This window comes from Charadrius vociferus, unplaced genomic scaffold (genome assembly GCF_000708025.1).
Source record: "Charadrius vociferus isolate BGI_N301 unplaced genomic scaffold, ASM70802v2 scaffold321, whole genome shotgun sequence".
NCBI lineage: Eukaryota > Metazoa > Chordata > Aves > Charadriiformes > Charadriidae > Charadrius > Charadrius vociferus.
In genome coordinates this window covers 1618206-1641236 of record NW_009646934.1, presented here as the reverse complement: position 1 = coordinate 1641236, position 23031 = coordinate 1618206, and the positions used below count along the sequence as shown (strand labels likewise).

The following is a 23031-nucleotide window of genomic DNA, read 5'->3' as shown; positions in this document are numbered from 1 at the left end:
ATTACAATTGATATTTCTGACGAATTTTTGCCAAGCGTGAATTTCAACAGCTACCTCTCGCACACGGAAAACTAGTTTAAGACCATTAACTCTATTTGCAGTGCTGCCCATTGCTATAAAAAGAGTTAGACTTTAATGAATACTGGCTGACCCTCCAAATGTTCACCTTCCACTTGGATTCTTTTTCATTATGTTTCTGAAATAGCATGTAACCTGAAAGTGAGGGAATGCCCTTAAAATAATACCGAAGCAGCTTGTGCTTCGTACAATGCATGAGCCGAGCAGCCTGTTATAAAAGAAGGAGCCCAGGAAAACTGCTGCTCCTGGACACCGTGCCATTTTTAACCTTCTCATTTATCAAAATAAATGTAATATAAATCCTCTGCGATGTTCACTGTACACAGTTATGAGTATTTACTTTGCTGTAAGTCATTCCTTAAAAAAAAAATAAGTAAAAAGATGCTTTTTTGTGTGTGTGGCAGAGCTATACGTGCCCCAGGGGAGTAGGTTTATGCCTCCCTGGGCTGCAAAGCAACAGCCTGTAGTCAAGAGGTATTAAATTACTTTGGTCGCAGGTTTTAAAAAGGGAGAAGTTTTATATTTCTGCAGTAAAAGAAGGTGGAAAAGAGGGTTCCTGTCCTGACCAGTGTGCTATAAGCTGTAGAAACTGCCTTGCGCAGAGCTCTGCCGGCGCTCCCTGCGCAGGGTGTGATGGTGCGAGACCCCACCGTGTCACACAGAGAGAGAAAAGTCAGCAGGTGTCCGTAGTTTTTATTGCACAGGGCTGAGATAGCCAGTTTTGGACAGCCAGAGCCCATCTAAATGGGGTTTTGCTATCTCCTGTGGAAGTTTGCGTAGCTCAATACTTCTGAGAATCAGACCCCTCCAATAAGGGTGTTCGGGACTGCCAGTAAATGCAAGAATTTGGGGTTTGTCCGTGACTGGGAGACAACTTATAAATATTTTGCTAATTGGAATTTGTTAAAGCCATTATAAAATGAAATGTTGTGATTGCCTTTAAATAAACTGGTGGGAAATACTTTCTTTGCCTTCAGTTAGGAATAAAACACTGAAATTCAGCATATCTTTCCTTTGGATCGCCTCTGTCACGTCTGTCGGGGGTCATCCTGGTTCTACTCAGTGTGAACAAACAAGTTCTAATTTGTTTATGAAAGTTATGAGTGGTTTTTTTATTATTTATTGGGATTTCTTCTATGGGTTCAGGAGGTTATAAAGCTGCTTCTATGAAAGATGAAGACTTTTACCCCGGGCAAGTTGAGCGAGAGCAGCTGTAATGTGACCTTCTTCGCAGTGCCGTGCTGACGAGTGTCTCTCCCTTTCTGGGAGTAACAGTAATTTATACTATTACTGTAATTTATTTTTTGCTTTTTTTCCCTAGAGATAAACTGGCAGTTTCAGTCACTTTATGATATGCAGTGGTGGTAAAATGTAATCTGAAACTATATGACAATACGGTGGGAGGTCAGCCTGAGCGCAAAGAACATAGAGCTGTTTGGCATAACTGCCTCTGTCTTGCTGCTCTCTCTTTATTTATGCAGCCCCACAATATGCCCTTACGGTGCTTGTGGCACCCTTCGTATGATAAACGTAGAAGAAGTGGAACTCAATTTGTCTGGTGCTCCAGAATTCTCGTCTATGCTGTTTTAAACCAATATGTAGTGCCGTTATCTCTATTTATAACAAAAAAACAACCAAAACATTCGTTCTCAAAAATTACGCACATATTTGATAATTGGCTTTGATTAACTTTTTAGTAGATTTCTCTGTACCAAAGAACAGGTGAAATATAGAGACCTCCATATGTTTCATAGTCTTGGAATCTGAAGGGACTCGAGCTCTGAAATTGCAGTATCATATAAACTTTAAGATTATTTTTAACTGGCTGTAATATACTCACATTAAGCTGTACCATACATAACTGCCGGGGTTGTACAAGAGGATGATTCGAGCCCTATCGTGCTTGGTGGGGATTCGCAAACGCTGTCTGCAACTTTAAGCTCCTAAATTTATAGTCCGCTAAAATCAATAAGACTTATTTGCCCGACCAAAGTCCCTGAGGGTGGCCGAGCTGGCGTCCGGTCCCGCGGCTGGCACCGAGCGGGGCTCGGGGGCTCCGGTGGTCGCCCAGACCGGGCGCTGGCACAAACTGGAGGCTGAAGGAGCTCGTGTTTGTGCGCTGGATGCTCTGCCGTGAAACTAAGGATGACAGATCAAAGATTTGAACGCGAGGTCAGATAGATTTTGAAAACTTAATCAGCTTAACTTTGCTTCAGAACTCGGCTTCGTAATATTCTGTCCCCCTAAGAAAATATTTTTCTTAGACACCTGTCCTCAAATTTTAGAGCCAAGAACACGAGAGCGCTTAGCAGTTCATGTGAGGACAGTGTTTTGAGGGCGGTCTATCAATAGAATAACATGACACTTTGCAAGAAAAATACACATCGGAATGGTGTCCTCAAATTAAATTGAAATTATTTTTGAATTATTGATACTGTCTAATTATTTCTGAAATTGAACTAGTTGAGGGGAAAAACCTTAAGAGCTACTTTCGCCCAGAATTACAGAAATATTTGCTTATTGGATTCCACTATGACAAAGCAGCCTGGTTTTCAGCTTGTTTTATTCTTTATCTTTGAATTGTGAAAAAAATGGAAGGAGAAGTAAAGAGCTGTACGTCCAGGAGCTCGCTGTCGGTTCAGCTGCACGTTGGGGTCGATTTTCAGTGTAGTCGCCACCTTTAAATAGGAAGGGACGTGCGGTGGGACAAAAGGCAGCTGCAGACACCACGCTGAGACACGACGTCGTGTCCCCCATGTCGCGCTGTACCCTGGCAGCCGGTGCCCGGGTCCTTCTCCTTTCCCTTTCCCCGCGTTCAGAACCGAACCCACCCCGATAAACCCGATAAAATCCTGTGTGTGTGTGTTGCCTCCCTCCCCCTGCCACACACACACACACTCTCTCTCACTCTCTCTCTTTTTTTTTTTTTTTAATCCGCAGAAGTCTTTATGTTTTTCTAATAATTGGCAGCAGAGGTACAATTTCTCCCCTCTTTTAAGTGATGAATAGTTGGCCGGAGATCAAAGGCAAGCCCTCGCGGTTTTTTGGCTGCCGCGAAAGGGCGTTGGAGCTGGCGCGGGTCCCAGCCGCTCAGCGATAGGCATGTGGATGAGGTGCCAAGCGGAGGGGTCGGTGGCAAAGTGTCTGTACACGTTCTTCGTCTGAGCTAATCTGGTCGCCTTTTGTGTGTGTTTCAGGCAAACAGCCGGCTGAAGCAGACCGAGAAGGAGTACAGTCAGAAGCTGGCTAAATCCTCGCAGGTAGGCAGCGAGGAGGCAGGAACCTCACGGGAATCCGTTGGATTTGGAAACTTGATGAAAAGTGTAATTACTTCTGTTCTTAAGCGTAGGTCTTGACGATCAAGAGAAGCCACAACCGTTTCCCAAATCAAACACCCAACGTCTTTCTTGCAGCTTTTAACCCTTCAAAAAACACAGAGCATTATGCTGACTAGCAGAAATGGGTGGGGGTTCTCAGAGTTCTAAATTTCATCTTTTTCATCTACTTTTTCATCTTCTGAGGACCCAAGAGGACCGAGTCCTCCGCTAGTCGGTGGGAAGGGAAGGTGAGGTGCAACTAGCACATCAACGAGCACATCTCCTAAAATCGGGAGCAATTGCACCACCATGACTTGCATTTCGTGTCACCAGGTGGTGGTTGCCGGCAGAGCCGGTGGCAGGACGGTGGGCCCAACCGTGCCGTCTGGACGCTCGTTGCTGTTCCAGCCAGTTCAGCATTTCTGCCCAAAACAGCACTTTGAAAAATGTCGGTGTCCCGAAAGCAAACTGGTTTTGACTTGAGTTTTTGTTCTTCAGCGTAATCTTTCGAACACAGAAGATGAAAATGTGGGTTGAATTTACAGATATGCTTAAAAACGAGAAGACAGGATGATTTTTTAAGTATTTCAGCTTTCAGTTTGATTGACAGGTAGTACTGAACTGTGAAAAATGATGGAGATGCAACCAGAAGTTAAGCTTTTAATAATAAGAAAATTGCCACAAGGATTTATGTGGAGGTGTCATTCCTCTCATTCCTCCCAACCGCAGCAGAGTGCCTGCCTTTTACTTGCAAAGTGTGTTTTCAGCCACAGCAGTAATAGTCTAATAATACTCTTTTAAAATCAATAAAAACACTACAAAGAATGGTTTGGAAGCCTCAAACTACGTAGAGGTGATCACTGAGAGAATGACAAGAAACTGCAAACTTTACTGTTTTACAAACACTTTAAAATACTTTAAAAGTCCCGATTTCAGCTTTTCAGCTACTTTTGAGTCTCATTCTGTCAAATTTGTCCAAAATTGTGGCTTTAGCTGTTTCCGTGAAATTTATTGGACTATCACATTTTTTCACACTACGGTTTTTAAGGCTGCATTTTTCAGAATCATTGTTAAATATATTTTTGCATTATATTTCTAAAAACTGATGTGTATTTTCTGCACATTTCATAGAATCATAGAATGACAGAATGGTTTGTGTCGGAAGATCATCTCGTTCCAACCCCCCTGCCCCGGGCAGGGACACCTCCCCCCAGCCCAGGTTGCTCCAAGCCCCGTCCAACCTGGCCTTGAACACCTCCAGAGATGGGGCAGCCACAGCTTCTCGGGGCAACCTGCCCCAGGGGGAAAGGGAAACCCGCACAGGGAAACATGTCTTCCTCATATCTCATCTAAATCTCCCCTCTTCCAGTTTGAAGCCATTCCCCTTCATACTATCACTCCATGCCCTTGGAAAAAGTCCCTCCCCAGCTCTCCTGGAGCCCCTTTAGGGACTGGAAGGCCGCAATAAGGTTTCCCCGGAGCCTTCTCTTCTCCAGGCTGAACCCCCCCCCCTCTCCCAGCCTGTCCTCCCAGGCAGTACTCCAGGTGGGGTCTCCCCAGAGCAGAGTAGAATGGCACAATCCCCCCCCTTGCCCTGCTGGCCACACTTCTGATGCAGCCCAGGATGCAGTTGGCCTTCCGGGCTGCCATTGCACATTGCTGGCTCATGTTGAGCTTCTCATCAATCAGCACCCCCGGGTCCTTTTCCTCAGAGCTGCTCTCCATCCATTCTCCACCCAGCCTGGATTTGTGCTTGGGATTTTTCCGACCCAGATGTAGGACCTTGCACTTGGCCTTGTTGAACTTGAGGTTGGCATAGGCCCACCTCTCCAGCCTGTCCAGGTCTCTCTGGATGGCATCCCTCCCCTCCAGCACCTCTACCTTGCCACACAGCTTGGTATCATCAGCAAACTTGCTGAAGGTGCACTTGATCCCACAGTCCATGTCACCAACAAAGATGTTGAACAGCACCAGTTCCAGTATTGACCCCTGAGGAACGGCACTCTTAACTGGTCTCCACTTGGACATTGAGCTGTTGACCACAACTCTTTGCATGCAACCATCCAGCCAATTCTTTATCCACCGAGTGGTCCATCTGTCGAATCCATGTTTCTCCAATTTAGAGACCATGGTATCGTGTAGGACATTGTCAAACGTTTTGCACAAGTCCAGGTAGATTTCTTTGCATACAGCGAGGCTGTGGGGTCTCCATCCTTGGAGATACTCAGAGCCCACCTGGATATGGTCCTGGGTGACCCTGCTTTGAGCTGGTCCCTTCCACCCTCACCAACTCCACAATTCTGTAATGAATTGGAGAGAATGCTCTCCTGCATGCGTTTTTAGTCATTCCTTGAGAGCCTTATTTATAAAAAAAGAAAGAAACAACAAAAAAACCAACCCTATTTTTTTATCTTGCCATCTGAACCTGAATAGCTGAAAACTGATAAAACTCAAAAAGCAGCATTTAATGCATGCCAGGCCTTAAGGAGGAGATCCTTTCCATGCTAACTCTGTTTTACCTTTTGGCATTGTCCTTTTTATGCTATTGTCATGCCTAGTGAGTGTAATCAAAAGTCAGACCCTCTGCACCAGACCTAGTTTGCTGTCAATACAAAAATGGGTCTTGGTCCATTCATTAAAGACAGATGGAATAATTTAAGCATTTCTGAATTTTCCAACGAGGGATGAAGGAAATTGCTTTATTGTTACAGTGGGAACACCTCGGTAGTGTCGTGCAAGGTAATAACTATTTAATCTAAATGACATAATAAATTTTGTCAGACTGAAATTTATTGGCCCGTAGAATAATCTCAAAATGGAAAAATTTTGAGACATGGGTGGGGTTTTTTTTAAGCTAGGCATTGCTGCAGCTAATACACTGTTCTCTTTATTGGGGAGAGATGGACCCGGTGACCAGAACTGGCATTCCTCTGCGCTCTGTGGCAGACACAACACATACATCATATGTCAGAGCTATTTGGCACAATAAAGGAGTTTCACCCCGATGTCTGAATTTCTTTACTTTTGTGGGTTTGAATCAAATCCCTAAAATTACTTGAACATAGTTTTTTTTGTAGCTCAGTATTAATAATAGGTCAATTGCAACTTTTCTTGTGGTCATGTTGCTGACAACATCTGTCTAATCTTACTCTCTGTGGCCTCTTGGAACATTCACTTTTAACACCCACACAGAGAAGATATTTCAAGAAATTTCCTCTGAAGTTTATACAAAGTAAACAGATTTTTTTTTTCTCTGAAAAGTACTGCACAAAGCAGATCTTTCTCCATCAATTCGTGCTGAAATTTCCTTGCATGCATTTCAGAACTCCTGTGCTAGTCCAGGGTCTTAACCCAGTAAAAGCTTTAAATCTCACTTTTGTGCTATACTAAAGGGTTTGTTATTTTGTTTTCTTTTTAAAAAGTGACAAAATGGAACATACACAAAGTGGTATAGGTTTGCATGGCTTCGAGTTGTTATCTTAATCATTTATACGATCCACCGCTTTCTCCAGCTCTCGCTGTGTGTTACACACCTCGCAAAGCCAACTCTGTGCAAATTGTGCCTCGTGTAGACGCTGATCTAAATTGCAAAACCAGTGATACAGCTTAATTCTGCCTGAAGAGTTGCACCTATCCAGATAATCTCTAAACTTTGGCCCATTGATCTCATTAAGAGCAAACAGCCTTCCTTTTGATTGGTGTATTATCTTTTTAAATTTGTATTTGCTTTTGGTAAATAAATACAGAAATATCCGTGTAGGTTTTACTCATTGTCTTTGTTACTCTCCGGGGTTTTCAGGTAGTAAAGCAGATAAATAAATTTACAGTAGAGTTTTAATCAATCCTTTTCCCCTTCCCCAGTGATTCTAGTACCTTCATTTGTAGACCCTCTCTTACTATGTGAGTCCTATCCTATTAGTAGTTTAAAAAAACCCAAACAATCAAAAGAACCAACACCATTTTTTCCTAAATAACTGTGGTATAGTTAAATGTTTCTTTGAGGAGGCCTTGCAGACACCCAAGTTTGAGCGCTCTGGTCGTCTCTCCCTGAACTGCCTGTGTGCTGACGTGTTTTTAGAATCAGACTATATTATGCTGCTACAGCAGCTTAACCTTAAGCTTGAACATATACATTAAAGTCAGTGACGCTCCCATATGTTTAGGTGCTTTGACTTAGATGTCAGCATAAAATTCTGTAAATATGCGTAAAGGATCAGTTTTAGTTACGACTTTCCGCAGTGATAAAAAAGGTGAAACAAGTAAATGTCAACAAATCACGAGTGAATCATGTCAAAGGTCTCGTTTTAGAGTCCTGGACATTGAATCAGGTCCCACTGTATCGCTATGTAGAATATGCTCCTTTCAGCAGCTCAGAAATTTCACTGTCAAGTTTAAATTTCAGTCCAGTATGTAAATTGGGGTTTTTTTCTTCTCTGCAATATCAGGCTATAAAGTGTCCCTCTAGAAAACCACCACCACCATCACCACGTAGCTTTGCGCTCCTGGTGTCAGTGCCGTGGGGGACTGGGAACGTGCTCTGTTTTGAAGATCGCAGATGTGCTTTGTTCTCATGAGTAAATATTTTGGAATGTCACAGTGGAAAACCCTTCCAAATATTTTGTGTTCAGCAGTTTGTGTCATTTGCAACCTCACTATATTCCTTTTTCTCGTGCGCGGAATTTCACGCTCGCTAGTGTGTAATATGTTAATTTAAAATATTTCGCTTGCACAGCAGAGTTTGTCAATGCCATGTTTGTCCCGAGCATAAAAACATGCAAAATACGTGCCTTTTACTGAAGAGGGATTTAGCATGCTGTTTTCTTTTTAGATCATAGCTGAACTGAAGACAACCGTTTCCTCTCTGATGGAGGAGAACAGCCGGCAGCAGCACCGGCTCCAGGAAGTTGTACACGAGTTTGAAGATAAGAAGCAGCAGCTGATTACAGATAATGACAGAGCAATCAAGGTAATCTGGGGATTTTAGTCACTGATGCTACTGGCTGTTTGAGCGTCATTACAAGTTGTGCGGTGGGCAGGTGAATGCAGGTATCGTTCCTGTTCGCACAGCGCACGCTAATTCCATCCACTGGACCGCGAGTTGGGTGTCGTTGGTGACTCGGGCGCTCTCTCCTCGCGCTGATCCTACGCTGCCATAAAATGTTTGGGTTTGGCGAGTCTAATCCATCCACTGCAGTCAAATACTCGAAACTTTTCCTTTTCTCTTTCTTTTAATACTCTCGGATATTTTAATGTATTTTATGCAGTGCTTTGGGTACTTGGAAAAAAGGTGAAAAATCGGAGAGGCGAGTGGCAGTCCCCAGGGCCGGCAGCGGGGCAGGGGCTTTAGCTGGGTCTCCACGAGGGATCTCACCTCGCGTGTTTAAGGCTGCGACGAAGGAAAGTGTGTTCTTAAGCTTCACTGAAAACCAAGTCTCTGCTAAATACGAATGGAATAAAGTATTTGTTGCTTATAACTTCTTTCATTAGATTTCTACGTATTTTGCATGAGAGTTGCGTTCTCTGCCCTTTTTCAAAGAAGCTTTAAGAGACTACAGGTTCTGAATTTTCGGACTCTGTTCCTCCCTGCTTTGACACCCCGATTCAGAGCGGCTGCAGAGAATCCCACCTGCGGAAGCAAGCAGAATTATTTTTTAAACATTTTTGCTTTCAGAGTAGTAAAGAGCAACGGAAGATTTTTGAAACTATGCAATCTGCTAGGGCTGACAACCAAAACATTAAAAGTTATATAGAAGAAGGAAATACCTTTTTGTCTTGGTAAAGACATTTACTAGTACCAAACAAAGTATTGCGTTGTTAAATCTAGAAACTCATGAAAAAATGAACTCCTACAGTTTTTCTAACTTTTTGTGCTGAAAAGAAACCATGGGAGTTTTTATGTATTGGAACTATCTGATGCTCAATTGCGGTACAGTTAATGTTGTCCTCTACATTTGAATGATTTGCATAAGGAAATTAGGTTGACGTTACTATCTCATCATCTGCAGAGTGTTCTTTTTGTTTAATGATTTTTTTTTTTCTTCAAGGGAAATGTCTCTCTCTATTTGTGTGTGTGTGTTGAGGAACAGAATTTTCTTTCTGATCCATCTTTAGTCTCTTCTGTCAAAGGTACAACTGTACAGATTTTGGCTGTAATCTGTTATCCAAACTGGATCACTAGAGGTAGCTTTTGTTATCACTGGGATCTGCAAATAGTTAAATCACATTATTTTGTGGTACAGGTGGATTTTTTCCAATTAGGAAAATGTGCTATTTGTAATTCTCTGCTTCTCCAGTGACCACCTGGAAAACAAACCCTGCGACAGTGGGATAGTCTTCCCTGTAGTCAGAAATATGCTGTTATCTGACGGTTATCATGCATTGTACCTTCTTGAGTTATATATTTGAAATCCATATTTTAGGCCATTTGTCAGCAGTTGAATTTATGGATTCATTTCAACAAAGTTATGTTCAGTGGAAGTAATTCAGCTGTTGCTATCAGCAGGTTTTGAAGACTAATGATGATGGGTTGTATGAAGTCCTCCTCCATGTAAACCCGTGTTCAGCTATTACAAACTTAATTTTGACATGATTACATCAAAATGTAATGAAATATATAAAAACCAAAGGGGAGTTCTGCACAGGGTCACTGAGCTGTGTCCCAGAGTTTTTAGCACTGGTGCTGCAAGTATGTTTTGTAAGATTTTGTCAATTTGGGGAAGAAATTGCAGGAGCTGTTATGCTTGGAGTTCTTAAACTTTGTTTAGTATCATTAATATTGTACTTTAAAAAAAAAAAACAACTTCCTTTGAAACCACTGATTTAATGGAAATTTACTGAAAGCCAGATAACCAAACAGAAAATTCTTAGTAAGATGAACTGCTATGTATGCTTCTGGAGGCAGAAAGAAGTGTTGTTAACATTCAGTCACTTAGTATTTTTAAGAACTGCACACGCTTCTAGACGAGCATATGCAGAAATACTTTGCTTTTTATTAGCCTGGGGCAAAAAGAAATGCTTTTGATGAAAGTGGAATCCTAGATGTCCTAGAGATGGGGAACATCATCTAACCTAGGATAAGCTGAAGACCTTGAGGGATGATTAAAGAAACATTCTAAAGACAAAGCAATTCTTAATATAGCATAAGCCTTTGAGAAGACTTAATATAATATAAGCTATTGAAAAGACTATCGTTAAAAAACGGGCGTTTGCTAAATATAACATTGATTTAAACTAACATTAAGGAACAGATTGCAATTTCCTTTATATGGTATTGGGTTGACTTCCTGTAAGACCTTCCAATTATTATTTCCTTTCAAAGGGAGAAATACATTTTTACAGAAACCAACTGGCTCTCAGAGAAGTTTTGGATTTAGTCAGTAAAGTGATATCCAGATGTGGATGCCATAATACATGATTTTGATGTTAATTCAAATTCCTGACTCTCTGTGCTAAAGGCTTCTAAGTTGTTATTTCACAATTGCATGTCTCCTTAACGGGTTCTTTTTAAATACTATCTTAAACATGAGTGAAAAAGGATAAATCAAACTTTTAAGAACATTTTGCTTCTTTTGACAACCTAAAAGCCAATCTGAGCAACCCTTTTTGGTTTCAGACAGCCTCAGGTTGGGTCAGTCTGAGACAAGTGCTTGAAGTACTTGGCATTCTGTGGTGCGCCGTGATTTGTCTGGCCTGAGGGCAGGTCCAAGTTTGTGCCATCAGTCATAAAATCAGGATAACATTTTGGCTCAGCACATTCCTCTCTTGTGGCTTCTAAGGTAACCAGTTTGGATGCCACCGCGGTGCAATGTCTGATAGCAACGACCTAAGAAGCAGTGGTCTGCCAAGGCGTTGGAGAGCTGCGTGTCTCCTCCTCGCTGCTGTTGGGTTTGAGCCTGTTGGGATTACGACAGCGTTGGCACAGAGAGAGATCCCAAAAGCACAGCTCGCCGTTCAGTGCCGCCCCGGGATCTTTGCTTTGAACTTACCAGGACTTGTGTTCTTTGGAGCAGAGTGCAAGGCCACTGAATTGGGCTGGCACGGGGCAAATCCAGCAAAGCTCACCTGGTCTCTGGGCCATGCCTCTCCTGGAACGTCCTGACACTTCAAAGATCAGGAACCATTGGTTTAGACCATAGGATTAGTTGAGAGCACAATTATATTAATGCCCTGCAGATGCTTGGAAAAGCTGCTTAAATTGCCACGTCTGTTAACCCATTTGTGATGCTGTAGAGCAGGATTTCAGCAGGCACCCTCCAGTAAGGGACTGGGTGCCAAACTCCTGAGAATGTCCGTGTAGGAGCCACGTTGGTCATTGAAGTGTACTGTAAACTTATTAAGGTTAAATTTAAACTGGCTTTCTTGCATCCCGATAGCAATGTACCCACTACAACCCAGAGCTCAATGCAGTCGGATGGTCAGAGCATTTACCTCGCTTTCCTCCTGCTTTTGGCCGCAGTACTGGCTGGACCTGGCACTAGCACGGAGCTGATTGCCTTGTAGGGATACCTTGAGGGTATTTATGAAATCCAAGCCTTAGTTTTGGGTTTTTTTTTTTTTGTTTCTGGGTTTTTTTTGGTGTTTTTTTTTTTTTTTTATGAAATGCTTTTTGGATCCTGGGATTGAAAGTGCAAAACGCTTCCTGGGCTTGGAACTGCAAAACATGTTCAGAGCATTTTAATGTAGAAGTTGATGGCCAAGTGGGGACTCCACATCAAAAAGTAGTTTCTGGAAAGAAATGGATGATGGAGAGCATGCAGTGACAAACCCACAACAGCAAAGGGAGAAAATGATGCTTTTTTGCCAGAGGAACCACATTTGTTATTTGGCTCACAATACAGATTCTAGGATTCTGTTATATCCCCTGAATTAACACCAAAACTTCATTAACAAAACATGGTTTGAAGATGACATATTTCAACACTTTGTGTGTCAGCCAGCTTATGATCAGATTAATTCTGTTAATAAATAAGATTTAAAAGATTTCTAGGAAAGAATGTCATATAATAATGTTCCCTTTCGTGTGAAAAATTTTTGAAACTATTGTTTTGCTTTGTTATGTTTAAAAATGTTGAAAGGGAAAAAAATCAAAAGGGTGTTTTATATCCATAGCAGAACAAAAGAGAAAACTTCTGGTTTTAAATTATCTGGGTCTATGTGGGCACTGAGTATTCTCAACATCGTCATATACTTGTTAGATGCTGTTGTATCTTGTAGAAAAAAAGATAATTTCCTCTATGCAAAGGTTGGACTGAGGATTTTATCAACATAGTGAAATTTCTCAATGCAATTAAGACAAGATATGTACTCTGCTATAGTGGTGCTTGCGTCGGTCCTTGTGTGGGGTAATCCACAGGGCTACGGAGATGCTGAGGGGACTGGGGCATCTTTCTTACAAGGAAAGGCTGAGGGACTTGGGGCTTTTTAGTCTGGAGAAGAGAAGACTGAGGGGGGATCTTGTCAATGCTTATCGGTACTCAAAGGGAGGTGCCAGGGGGATGGGGACAGTCTGTTTCAGTGGTGCCCAGTGACAGGACAAGAGGGAACGGGCACAAACGTGACCATCGGCAGTTCCATCTCCACCTGAGGAGGGCCTTCTCTGCTGTGAGGGCGGCAGAGCAGTGGCACAGGCTGCCCAGAGAGGTGGGGGAGTCTCCCCCTCTGGAGCCATCCCAAACCCGCCTGGACGCCGTCCTGTGCCGCTGCTGGAGGTGCCCCTGCTCTGGTGGGGGTGGACTGGGGGAGCTCCAGAGGGCCCTTCCAGCCCCGACCGTCCTGAGATTCTGTGATTTGCTTTTGTTCTGGAATGCTGTTTCCACGGGGGGTGGGTTTACATTGATATCACTCTATTTTGGCATGTCATGCCAGCAAATTGCCCCCTAAAGAGAGCGCGCGGTCTCTTGGGCTTTGCTGCTCCGAGCGCCCGCAGCCGCCCGCCCTGCTCGCCAGCCCTCCTGGCTTTATTTCCATAATCCCCCCTCCCCTTCAGCTTTGCTTCCTGCTAAAAGTAAAACAAATTATTTTAAACCTTGGGATGTTTTAAAGCATTCAGAACATTTCTCTGAGGGCACCTGATATCTTTGTTTCCAGACAGTAGTTGTCCAAATATACCGATGGTATTTACAAACGTCTCTGAGATGCAGTGTATCAGAAAAACTGTGTTTTTAAAAATTTTGTGAACAAGCTAATTTTGCTTTTAGTTATATTGCATTATCGGCCATGTTTATTAGCAAATTCCACTTGTAATTACAAATAATATTTTGTATTAAAAGAAAAAGCATGTCAGAGCCATGGGAACGTTAACTGAGCGGCTGTAGTCCTGCAGAACTATTCAGTCTGTTGTCCTCAAAATACCTTTTGAAATACCACCGTTGAACTCTGCGATAGCCGAAGTTGGGTTTAGTAAGAAATAAATAACTCTAATTTGTTGGTTTAAAAGTCCCAAGCGAAGCTGACTCTCAGTGGTTTAGATGTCCTTATTAGTGCTTATTGAGTGAGGAGAGGCATCAGGGAGAACACAACCTAAATTGCCCTGGTCTAGGGTACAGAGAAGAAGCATTTTTTGGTCCTGTCTTACAAAGGAGACGCTGGAGGGTAGAGCCTTGGCTTTGTCCAAGGTTTGTGGCAAAGATAGAAATTAACTCTGGAGTCCTGAGGTCCGGCCGAGTGCGTCGGTCGGTGCATCGGCCCTTCTGTGAGAGCAGTTTCAGGTTCCAAACAGGAACAAAACTGGAGAGTGATTTTTGGAAATGAGATCGCCCGGTGTTAAAGCCACATCTGACAAGTACACTTGCAGTCTCGTCAGAGCCTTTTGAGAAAGCCGGGCCAGTTCAGTTCTTTACCTTTTTGTTAAGGCTGCTGACAAGTTTCCAAGCTGTGGCAAATAAAGGGGGAACGATTTACATGTTCAGCATTTTCTTTGTATTTACCGCAGAAAGACTGTAATGAGTGGTTGTTGGGAAGGCTGTGAGCATGTGTAACTGATAGCACTGAGGACATTAATTAGGAAAAAAGAACCTGAAAGATTGGCATAAACTAAAAACAAACACCTAAAACTTAGGGTAAAGTGAAGACAGAGATTATTTCAAGGCCTTTTTGCCAAGTGAGCCTTGACTTGCTCTCCTCTCCAGCATAGGCTGATGCAGGAGGGTTAGCTGGCATAATCTAGGCTGCTGTTGAATAGCTGCATAATAAACTTTCGTCAAGAAGACCCACATTATTTATAAGCTTTTAAAAAATATTTTATGGTGTATTTTGTTTTAACTTGGCTGAAGGTGTTGGGGTTTTTTAGCTAACAGTGCCTGCAGAAAGGAGGTCGGCGTTTCACTGCCGAAGCTGACACTGACTCAAGTCTTACAAGACATCTGCTCAGAACGTGCATAACTGTTTGTGATGGTTCGATGGCCACAGACATGCCAAATTCTGTCAGTCATTGAAGATCTTCAGAGATGTGTGTGTCACAAAGTTCTCCAGAGGGATCTCAAATCCATCTGATTGCTTTTGTGGCTAAGTGTTACCATGATAAACTATTTGGCATGGGGAAATAAACAGTTTGAGGGGACCCTCTTGATGTTAAATACATGGAGTCATGTTTCATGGATCTCTATTTCTTTGTCACTGACTTTAGTCTATAGTAATACTAATAACTCTGCAGTGTCTTTAGTAGCGGGGAATTACAAGACACCCACATTTGTACCTTAGCATTGTAAAGCAGTCATTAAAATTTACCAGGCAAATAGCATCATCTTGCTCATAATTTCCTCTGTTCTGTTTGATCAGCAAAGGAAATTGTGTCTTCCAAAAGAATAGGTAAATGAAGTCTGCAGGGCTTTCATGGGTTTGCTTTCTCTTTCACATGGGGTCCAAACTCTGAGGCACCAGGTTTTCACAGGCTTTGTTTATATGAATACTAGTTTCACCCAAATTCAGTCTGTTAGAGAAATGAGGGCTTAGCCCCAAGCTTTTCAGCTGTTCCTCATGCGCCGTCTCTTGAGTCCATTACATGGTTATCTTTGAAAGGCTGTATTGGCACATTCAGTATGAATGACGATAAAAATAGGCTGACTTTCGTGTTAGGGTTAGATAGTTATTAATTGCAACTGAAACTCTGATTTGAAGAAGTCCTCTCTGCTTTTCATAATCATATCTCTCCTTCTGTTGCTGCAGAAATTATCTCACTGTCTGAAGCATAGTACCTTCTCTTCAGAATTACAGGGTTTCAGATGTTTGGCCAATCAGGCAATGCGAGTGGCTGAGCATCTGTAAGTACTTTAAACTATCTTTGACATGCTTTGTGAGACAAAGAATTGAGTCATCTCTTTTTTCCTGCAGCAAGCTTTGCACTCTGGCATTTTTCTTGACTTTTCATGTCTCAACACATTGAAGAACTTACCATGGCCAACAGCAAAATCATACTTACAAGTTTCATAAAAGACTAGAACTAGTGCTTGCCTAGTCCTCTGAACTGCAGTCTAGTTTTATCCGGCAGGTTTAAAAGTTGGTATTTTTACTTTTTCCTACGTTATCATTTTTGTCCTTGGTGTTTTGCTTTCCCTCCAGAAGGTACTTTGCTGCATGAAGTCCTTTTTATTCTTTTTTAGCCCTAGCAGGGATGCCACCTTACATCTACCAGTCTCCAAATTATGGAATTAAAGATTCCATAAATGCATAACAAAATCTAAAGCCTTATATAGCTAAGCTATCAGTTTCTTTTAATGAGGTGGACTATGCTGATTTTGCACTGGAAAAATGGCAAAAAGGAATTGAAAACAAGCCGTAAAATTCCCTGCTTTTAACTGCAAGACAGGAGTAGTAACAGTGAGTGGCGTCCTAGGCGATGAGAAAGGTAAAGAAAACACTCTTATTAGTGAGTGTTTAGTAGTACTGACATAAGCCTACGCAGCTAATAAAGAAGGGCAGACAATGTTTATAACTGTGATATAAGAAAATGAAAATTAGCTTTTTTAAGGTTGCTGTGATGGTTACAGTTTCCTCTTGCATTTCAAAGACGTTTTACTCTCCAAAGAGCACAGGGGCTTTTATGTGGGGGAGAGAGCGGTGCTTCCAGGGCAGAGCTGGGGACATACCCAGCGGTCCGGAGGCAGACTGCCTGGGAGGAGGACCCTGGGCTCCGAACTCTGGGGCTTTACTGGAGAGAAATGGGGAAAAAAAAAAAAAAAAAAAAAGATAAAGATAAAAACAAGTGTCTAATGTCCTCCAAACACAGGGCATCTGTAAAGCAGTCTGTGCATAGGGCTGTGTAGACTTTCCAAGGGCTGTTCTTTGTTCCAGTTCCAGTGAGTTCCTGGAACGCAGCCTCCTTCCCTGCTCCTGGAACAGCCTTGACTGCAGGGCTTCTCCAGCCGTGTAGGTGGAAACACAGTATGTGTGAACTATATATTCAACCAACAAAAGACTGCTGGAGAAAATGACATCTTCAAAGCAAGCCTTCCGTAGTCCACAAACATTTATTGCTCTGTAGTAAAGATTTTTAAAGCCTGGCACAGTAACACAAGTTGCAGGGTTTGGCAAACAGAGACGTGGGGAAGTGGACCTGGTCTACTTATCAACATTTATTTCCCTCAGATATCTTTCTTATGGTGTGGCTCATCCCAGGAGTGAGCCGAAGTAGCACCAGGTTGCACTGGCCGATTCCGGCATGCCTACACCATTTCCAGGATTTGTGCAAACATTTTTTTTGCAAAACAGTATGTTCTAATATAAGTTGCTTTTGGGTTTGTACTAATCCTGGTGCTGGCTGCTCCAGGGTTATCAGCAGGACAGAGTCACTGAGGATTTCAGCTTTATGCATTAATATGCTGTTGCCAAAATTCGTGTTGACTTTAGAAATCTTCAGATTCCATTTCGAATTTTCTGCTGGCTCTCCAGCTCTACATGTAACTGAAACTCGAGCAGCTCAAATATCAGAGTACTTTTTTTGAAAATGACTGGCAAACGCTTTTGAATGGCAGATCACAGTGAAATAGAAATAGCTCTGTTAAACTTACCATTTTCATAATAGTTGGGCTTTTCTTAAGCGTAACAAGAGAAACCTGGTGAATCCGATATCTGCACAGGGTGACTGTTTACCAATATTTAAAGGCAGGGTAGCAGTAGAACCAAGTGGTCAGTAGCACTCTTAAAGTTTTTGGAAGGCATTGCCTTTATTTTCTATAACTAGAGTGTATTTTCCCATACCAAATGATAATACCTATTGTTTCCTTAGCGTTAAAGGATTAGTTACAAAGAACTACTAAAGGAAAGTAGCCAAAGCTGCCGTATTTCTGCCACTTTCTTGCATCAGTGGAGTTGAGAATAAAGGAACTTTCCAAGTTACAGTACTGTACTTGAAAAGGAAAAAAGTATGCAGCGACTTTTATCTGTGTATTCAGTAGATCAGATGGCAAACTCGCCCAGACAGCCTAGCAGGGGAGCAGCTTCTGCTTTTCTCAGCGAGCCCGGAGTGGTGTGAAGCAGCACCAAGTACGACATCAAAAGGTACAAATATGCATTGAGCGTAAAGTTTGGGTTTTTCAAAATATCTGTCTAATTAGTACAACTTACAGATTTGCAAGTTCTAGCTCACAGTTTCTCACAGTTTCATGCTCAGTAGAAGTGGCTTTTTCATCTCACAAATTTGTGTAAGAGGTTAAACCTACAAATACTGTCCCCAAACCTGACCCTTCAGATCCTTGATACAAACCTATCCTGTTTCCTTCTAGCATCAATTGCTCTATTGTGCCCAGCTAGAAAATGTGAGATGTAGCTGTTAGCCAAATTTTCTCTAGAAGAACGAGATCATTTTAATTGAGTGTTATTATCAGCCAGTTCTTGCGGTTTGACATGGATTCAAAATGAAGCAGTTCATCTGCTTAAAGAATGCGTAGGCATTAATATAATAACCTTGGTAAGTTTTCGGATGCCTCCATCCTAAGGGAAATTGGTTTGACTTGCCCTTCAGTGGAACTTTTGTTTACTATTGGCAGCCAAAATAGCGCTAGAGTCCAGAAACAGAAAAAATTCTATTCCCGTATATCGTACTTTGCTCCTTTTCCCATTAAAATTCGTATTGTAAACATTTTCAGTTAGGCCCAGCACACCTCGCTGCCTTGCAGTTCAAGGAAACTGTCTCTATGTGTTCGTGTAGTACATGTGCATATAAGCAGGTGAAAAACTGGGTCAGTGTTATTGAAAATATACGTTATTCTTTGAGCCTTTTGCACATGGATTGTGCACTTAATGTACATATGCCACCTTGCACTGGAGTTTGGGATGCCTTCCCTGGGCATGGTTTATCGTTGCTGATTCATGCACCCTCTGCGCTGTGTTGATTCTCTTCATTGATCAACAGGATTTGATATAGTAAATATTTTATTTGTTGACCCTTGAAAAAATTCATGAAGAAGACTGGGGACTTGAGGTTGAAGCTTAGAGGGAAAACTGGGAACCTCAAGGCTGAAGCTTTTTCTTAAGCTCTTCTGTGCAGGCGTCAATAATTTTGTATCTTTGGCCTCTTCAGAAAGCCTGAGGTCCTCCAGTGAGGAGACTATTTTATGGAGCAAAAAGGGTTCACCTGTTTTCTTCTTCAGGGGTCTGTCTATGAAATTTATTCTTAGGAAACTGAAATAATTGTTGCCTGCAGGGTAAAATTGAGGACTCTAAATGAGCTTCTTGGCAACCTCCCCTTTGAAACTACAGATAACAGAGGGCTGGAAGAGCAGTAAAGCGGAGATTAGTCAAGCACAACAAAAGCCTTGCTCCTCTACACAACCACTTTTTAACTTCTCCTGTTACTAAAGCTGTCTCTGCTTATTTTTAGTTCAAACTTTCACAGCCCTGAAGTCAATAACTTCAATTAAGTCAATATGTTAATAATTATGAAAGCAAATCCTTCAGCACTGATGCATATTCATGTATGAATCTAATCCCTGATACAACACAGTTATCCGCAGCAGTGGTGAAGATACCTGTTGGAACTGTCTTCACCACCTTGGCCAACCAACCAGAAGACCCAAAGTTTGTATTTCTAATGTTGAAATAGTCTCCTGCATTTGGCACCTCAAGAGAAATGTATCCTCAGTGAAAACCCCAGATTGCCAATTATGAAGAATTCATTAAGATCTGCTGAAGTTCAAAGCAGAAAGGCCAGTTCCTCGCAGGTCAGGGCAGCTCTTCTAATGGTTTCTGCTTTGCCTCCAGCAGCAGCTCATCTACGGAACCTGTTTATTTTTCTGCCAGGACTGTTGGCAGGTGAATAGAGTCACATCAGATCACCTCATGAGTATTTTATGCTGGAAACCTATGCCTTGCATATGCCATTTTCCTGGCCCAGCATGGCATGAGACCACGGGTTTCAAACCTGTCCTTGTTGGCCTTAGAAGACAAAACATGCAATGCACCATTCACTTCCTTTTTTGAGATCTGCTGTGAAGTCACGGCTCAGTTTTGCATTGGGGTTTGCTCTTACAGTGTAGACCATCACAAAGGAATAACGCTTGCAGAGTGGGAGGAAGGAGAGCATCACTCCATCTTGTCTGGAAAACAAATCGGATCGTTTGTGAAACAAAAGTGAATGAATTGAAGTTCTTCTAGAACCAGATCGGGAGAAAACAAAACAATCCCTTTTTCTGGGAAATCATTGGTTGGGACATGTCAGCACCAGAGCTTCATGCAGATACACTGTGGTTTAGGAAAGTGTTTGCCCTCTTGCCGAATGAGCAGCAGTGCTAGTCCAGAATTCATCCAGGCTCCTGAGCGGCACTGTCGCAGGAGTGCAACATTTTAATTTCAGTAGAAGGTCATACTAGCTGTCTGTATTAGAACTGTGGAAAAGACATTAAGTCCTGAAGTGCTGTCATGTTTTCCTTTGTGTTTTCTACTTGACTGCTCAGGGACTGCCACGGGTACCCATGTGTGGAACCATGGTCCAGCTTGGCCCTTTTATTCCTGTTGTCAGCGTGACTCCCTTCTCAGCCAGCATCCACCCTTCCACCACCAGGACATAACCTGGAGGAGACATGGGAAGAGGAGGTGTTATCCAGGGAGGGATGATGCCGGCAGGCGGGTGTCCGGTCTGTCGCACCCACGCCAGGAGCCCCGGGCGCTCTCCGTGCTGCCGCTCTCTTCCACGTTCGTTGTGTAAGAGAGGGTGAAAGTACAAACGAGGGAAAACTAAACTTGAAAAGTGAGTTTGTTTGCTTACTGAGAAGCTTGGGAGTGGCAAAACGAAAGTGTATAAATAAAAATTCAGGCTACCAAATGTTAGATACCTGCAGGAACACCTGCACAGTTGGACCAAGCCAGAGCTCTGCCGGCAGCTTGGAGGAGAAATCTAAGATGTGTATTGGCCGTGTCTGGCTTCAGAAAAAAAGCATTACTCTGCTCGAGATGGCTATATCTAAATTCCTTAAATTTTTGTTATTAATGTTATTATCATTTCTATCCTTTACAGTTTTGCACTTGTAATTCAGCAAGGTAAAACAGCAATTACCGAAGACTATGTCACAATTTGAATCGGATCAGTGGATTTTTAATTGTGTGCATACCTGAGGTCCGAGGAGCAACTCATACCTGATGTATTGTTTTCTCCCTCCTGCTGGAATAACACATTGCTCCTACTTACGTTTATATAAATCCAAAAAGCAAGGAGGACACAGGAAAATGTGAAGTGATTGATGGGCAAAGAATACAGTGAGGTCTTTGTCGTCACCGTTAACGTTTAGACTTGCCTTAAGTGTTTACATGCTGCTTTTCCCCTTCTGCTGTCCTCTACAGGTCTCCTCTCTGTCCGGAATCCTACAGAAATGTGCATTTGCACGTCAAGTTTGGCATTGCAGTGGACTCATTCGCTAGTGCCTGTCTCTAATAATCCAGCCTTCGTGGCGTATGTGAGACGGCTGATGTCCCTTCTCCCTCTTTAACTCGCCGTTTGCAAAACCTGCCTCTGCAGAGGACGAGCTGCTTTATGCTTCCTTCGCAGATCCTGAAACTAGATCAAGATTTATGCAACTTTAACAATACCGGAATTCTTAGTTCTTTCACACTGCACCACATATTGTTTTCTTCCATAGTTTATGTCTCATTTGCGATAAGGAAAAGTTTTTGAGTGCGCATAAAGTAGCTGGAAAGCTCTGCTCTTTGTGCTGCGCAGGGCTAATGAGAGACGCTCGTATGTAGCTGCACAAATGAGAACCCGGTGGCGTTTTAGAACTTGATCTGTTTTCTGTTATTTTTAATGCTTTTGCATTTTAAAAATGTCATCCATATAAGAATATTTGGAACTACTTACATATTAAAAAAAAAAAAAGAAAAGAAAAGAAAATGAAAAGAGCCTGCCTTCCTTTTGGATGTGCCAAACAGGTTTGGCAGTCACTCACTTAGCATTGATCAAGTCGAACTCTTGTCGCATTTTCTACCTGTGCAGAAACATTCTCGCCAAGCGTTTCTGAAACCAGAAGCCGCCGGTTGGGTTATTTTTCCTGTTCAGAGCATTTTGGATGATGACTAAAGTGTATTGTGGATATCGAGATTTGACACTTGTCATTCAGAAGCCTGAAAGTCCTGTAGAATATAAACCTCAAAGACTGTTTTGGCTCAAAGAGAATAGAAGTGGCTGTGCTGGGTCAAACTGGAGTCTGTCTGTCTCCCTCTTCTGCGACACGGCATCTGATAACAGATGCCCAGAAAGGAGTAGAAGAACAGGCTGAAGATTTAGGGACGTTTCCTCAATATACTTTCCCATTCTCCAGCAAGATACAGTTAAGGGAGTTGCTGTCTGTATTTAAGTCTTGGATGGCTTTTTGTTCCGTGGATCTGCGTGGTCGCTGTTCGAGTCATTGTGCCCGTAGCACTCGTGATGGTCTGAAGCAAAGCATCCCCCACGGTACGGTGTCTGGGCTTAGTGTACCCATTTGGGAGTATTTTCACTGCCATCTCATGACCCTCTGGGAGTTCCCTGGAAGGAAAAGCAGAGGGATATCTTGGGGCTGCTCGTTAAGTTCACAGGTAACTCAATAAAATCTTCTGCTGTGTGGCACTGAGGTCCCCTCCTGTCTGTGCATTTCCACGCAAGACTTTTCTACCACAGCAGAAAGATCCACTAACTGAATTAGCAGAGTCTTTCAGACATCATTCAGCTCAAAAATGGGTCAAAAAAAGACTTCACAAAAAAAATTAAAAAAAAAAAAATCAGAACTCCCATTCAAATCAGATCTGGTTGGTCACAACTGCATAAGACCTCTTGACTTTCCACAAGAAATATATATATAAGACACAGCAATAGCTTTGGAAAGTGTTTTTCCCCTTCTCATCCTCTTCCTCATTTGCCTGTATATAAATTACACCTCGTTTGTTACCTGTACTGGTGAAATTATCAGCGTCAAATGATCAAACGTAGGGTGTTTGTTTTCAGTGCGGCCAAGCAGGTGCCTGTTGCAGCGATGCTCATATCGGGGGGGGAACCCTCAGTCTGACCGTACCAGGGCTGGTCTGGGGGGGCACCGACCTGCTGCACGTTTGCAGAGCAAAATCATCCAACATGGATCAGTACTCAGCGATGCAACAACTGTGGCCTTGAAGGGAAGCACAGCCAATAAATTTAAGCTAGACAAATGCTTAAATTTTTTTATTGATGATTCCGGTT

At 42.5% G+C, this 23031-nt stretch overlaps 1 protein-coding gene across 1 annotated transcript in view; it reads left to right on the top strand.

Moving 5' to 3' along the window:
* Positions 1–23031, top strand: part of CEP112 (centrosomal protein 112kDa) — a 176094-nt gene that overhangs the window by 124602 nt on the left and 28461 nt on the right. The window contains exons 21-22 of the mRNA XM_009894772.1: positions 3276–3338; positions 8224–8361. Of these exons, the coding sequence (XP_009893074.1) occupies positions 3276–3338; positions 8224–8361 (201 nt within the window). The remainder of the gene's footprint in view (positions 1–3275; positions 3339–8223; positions 8362–23031) is intronic.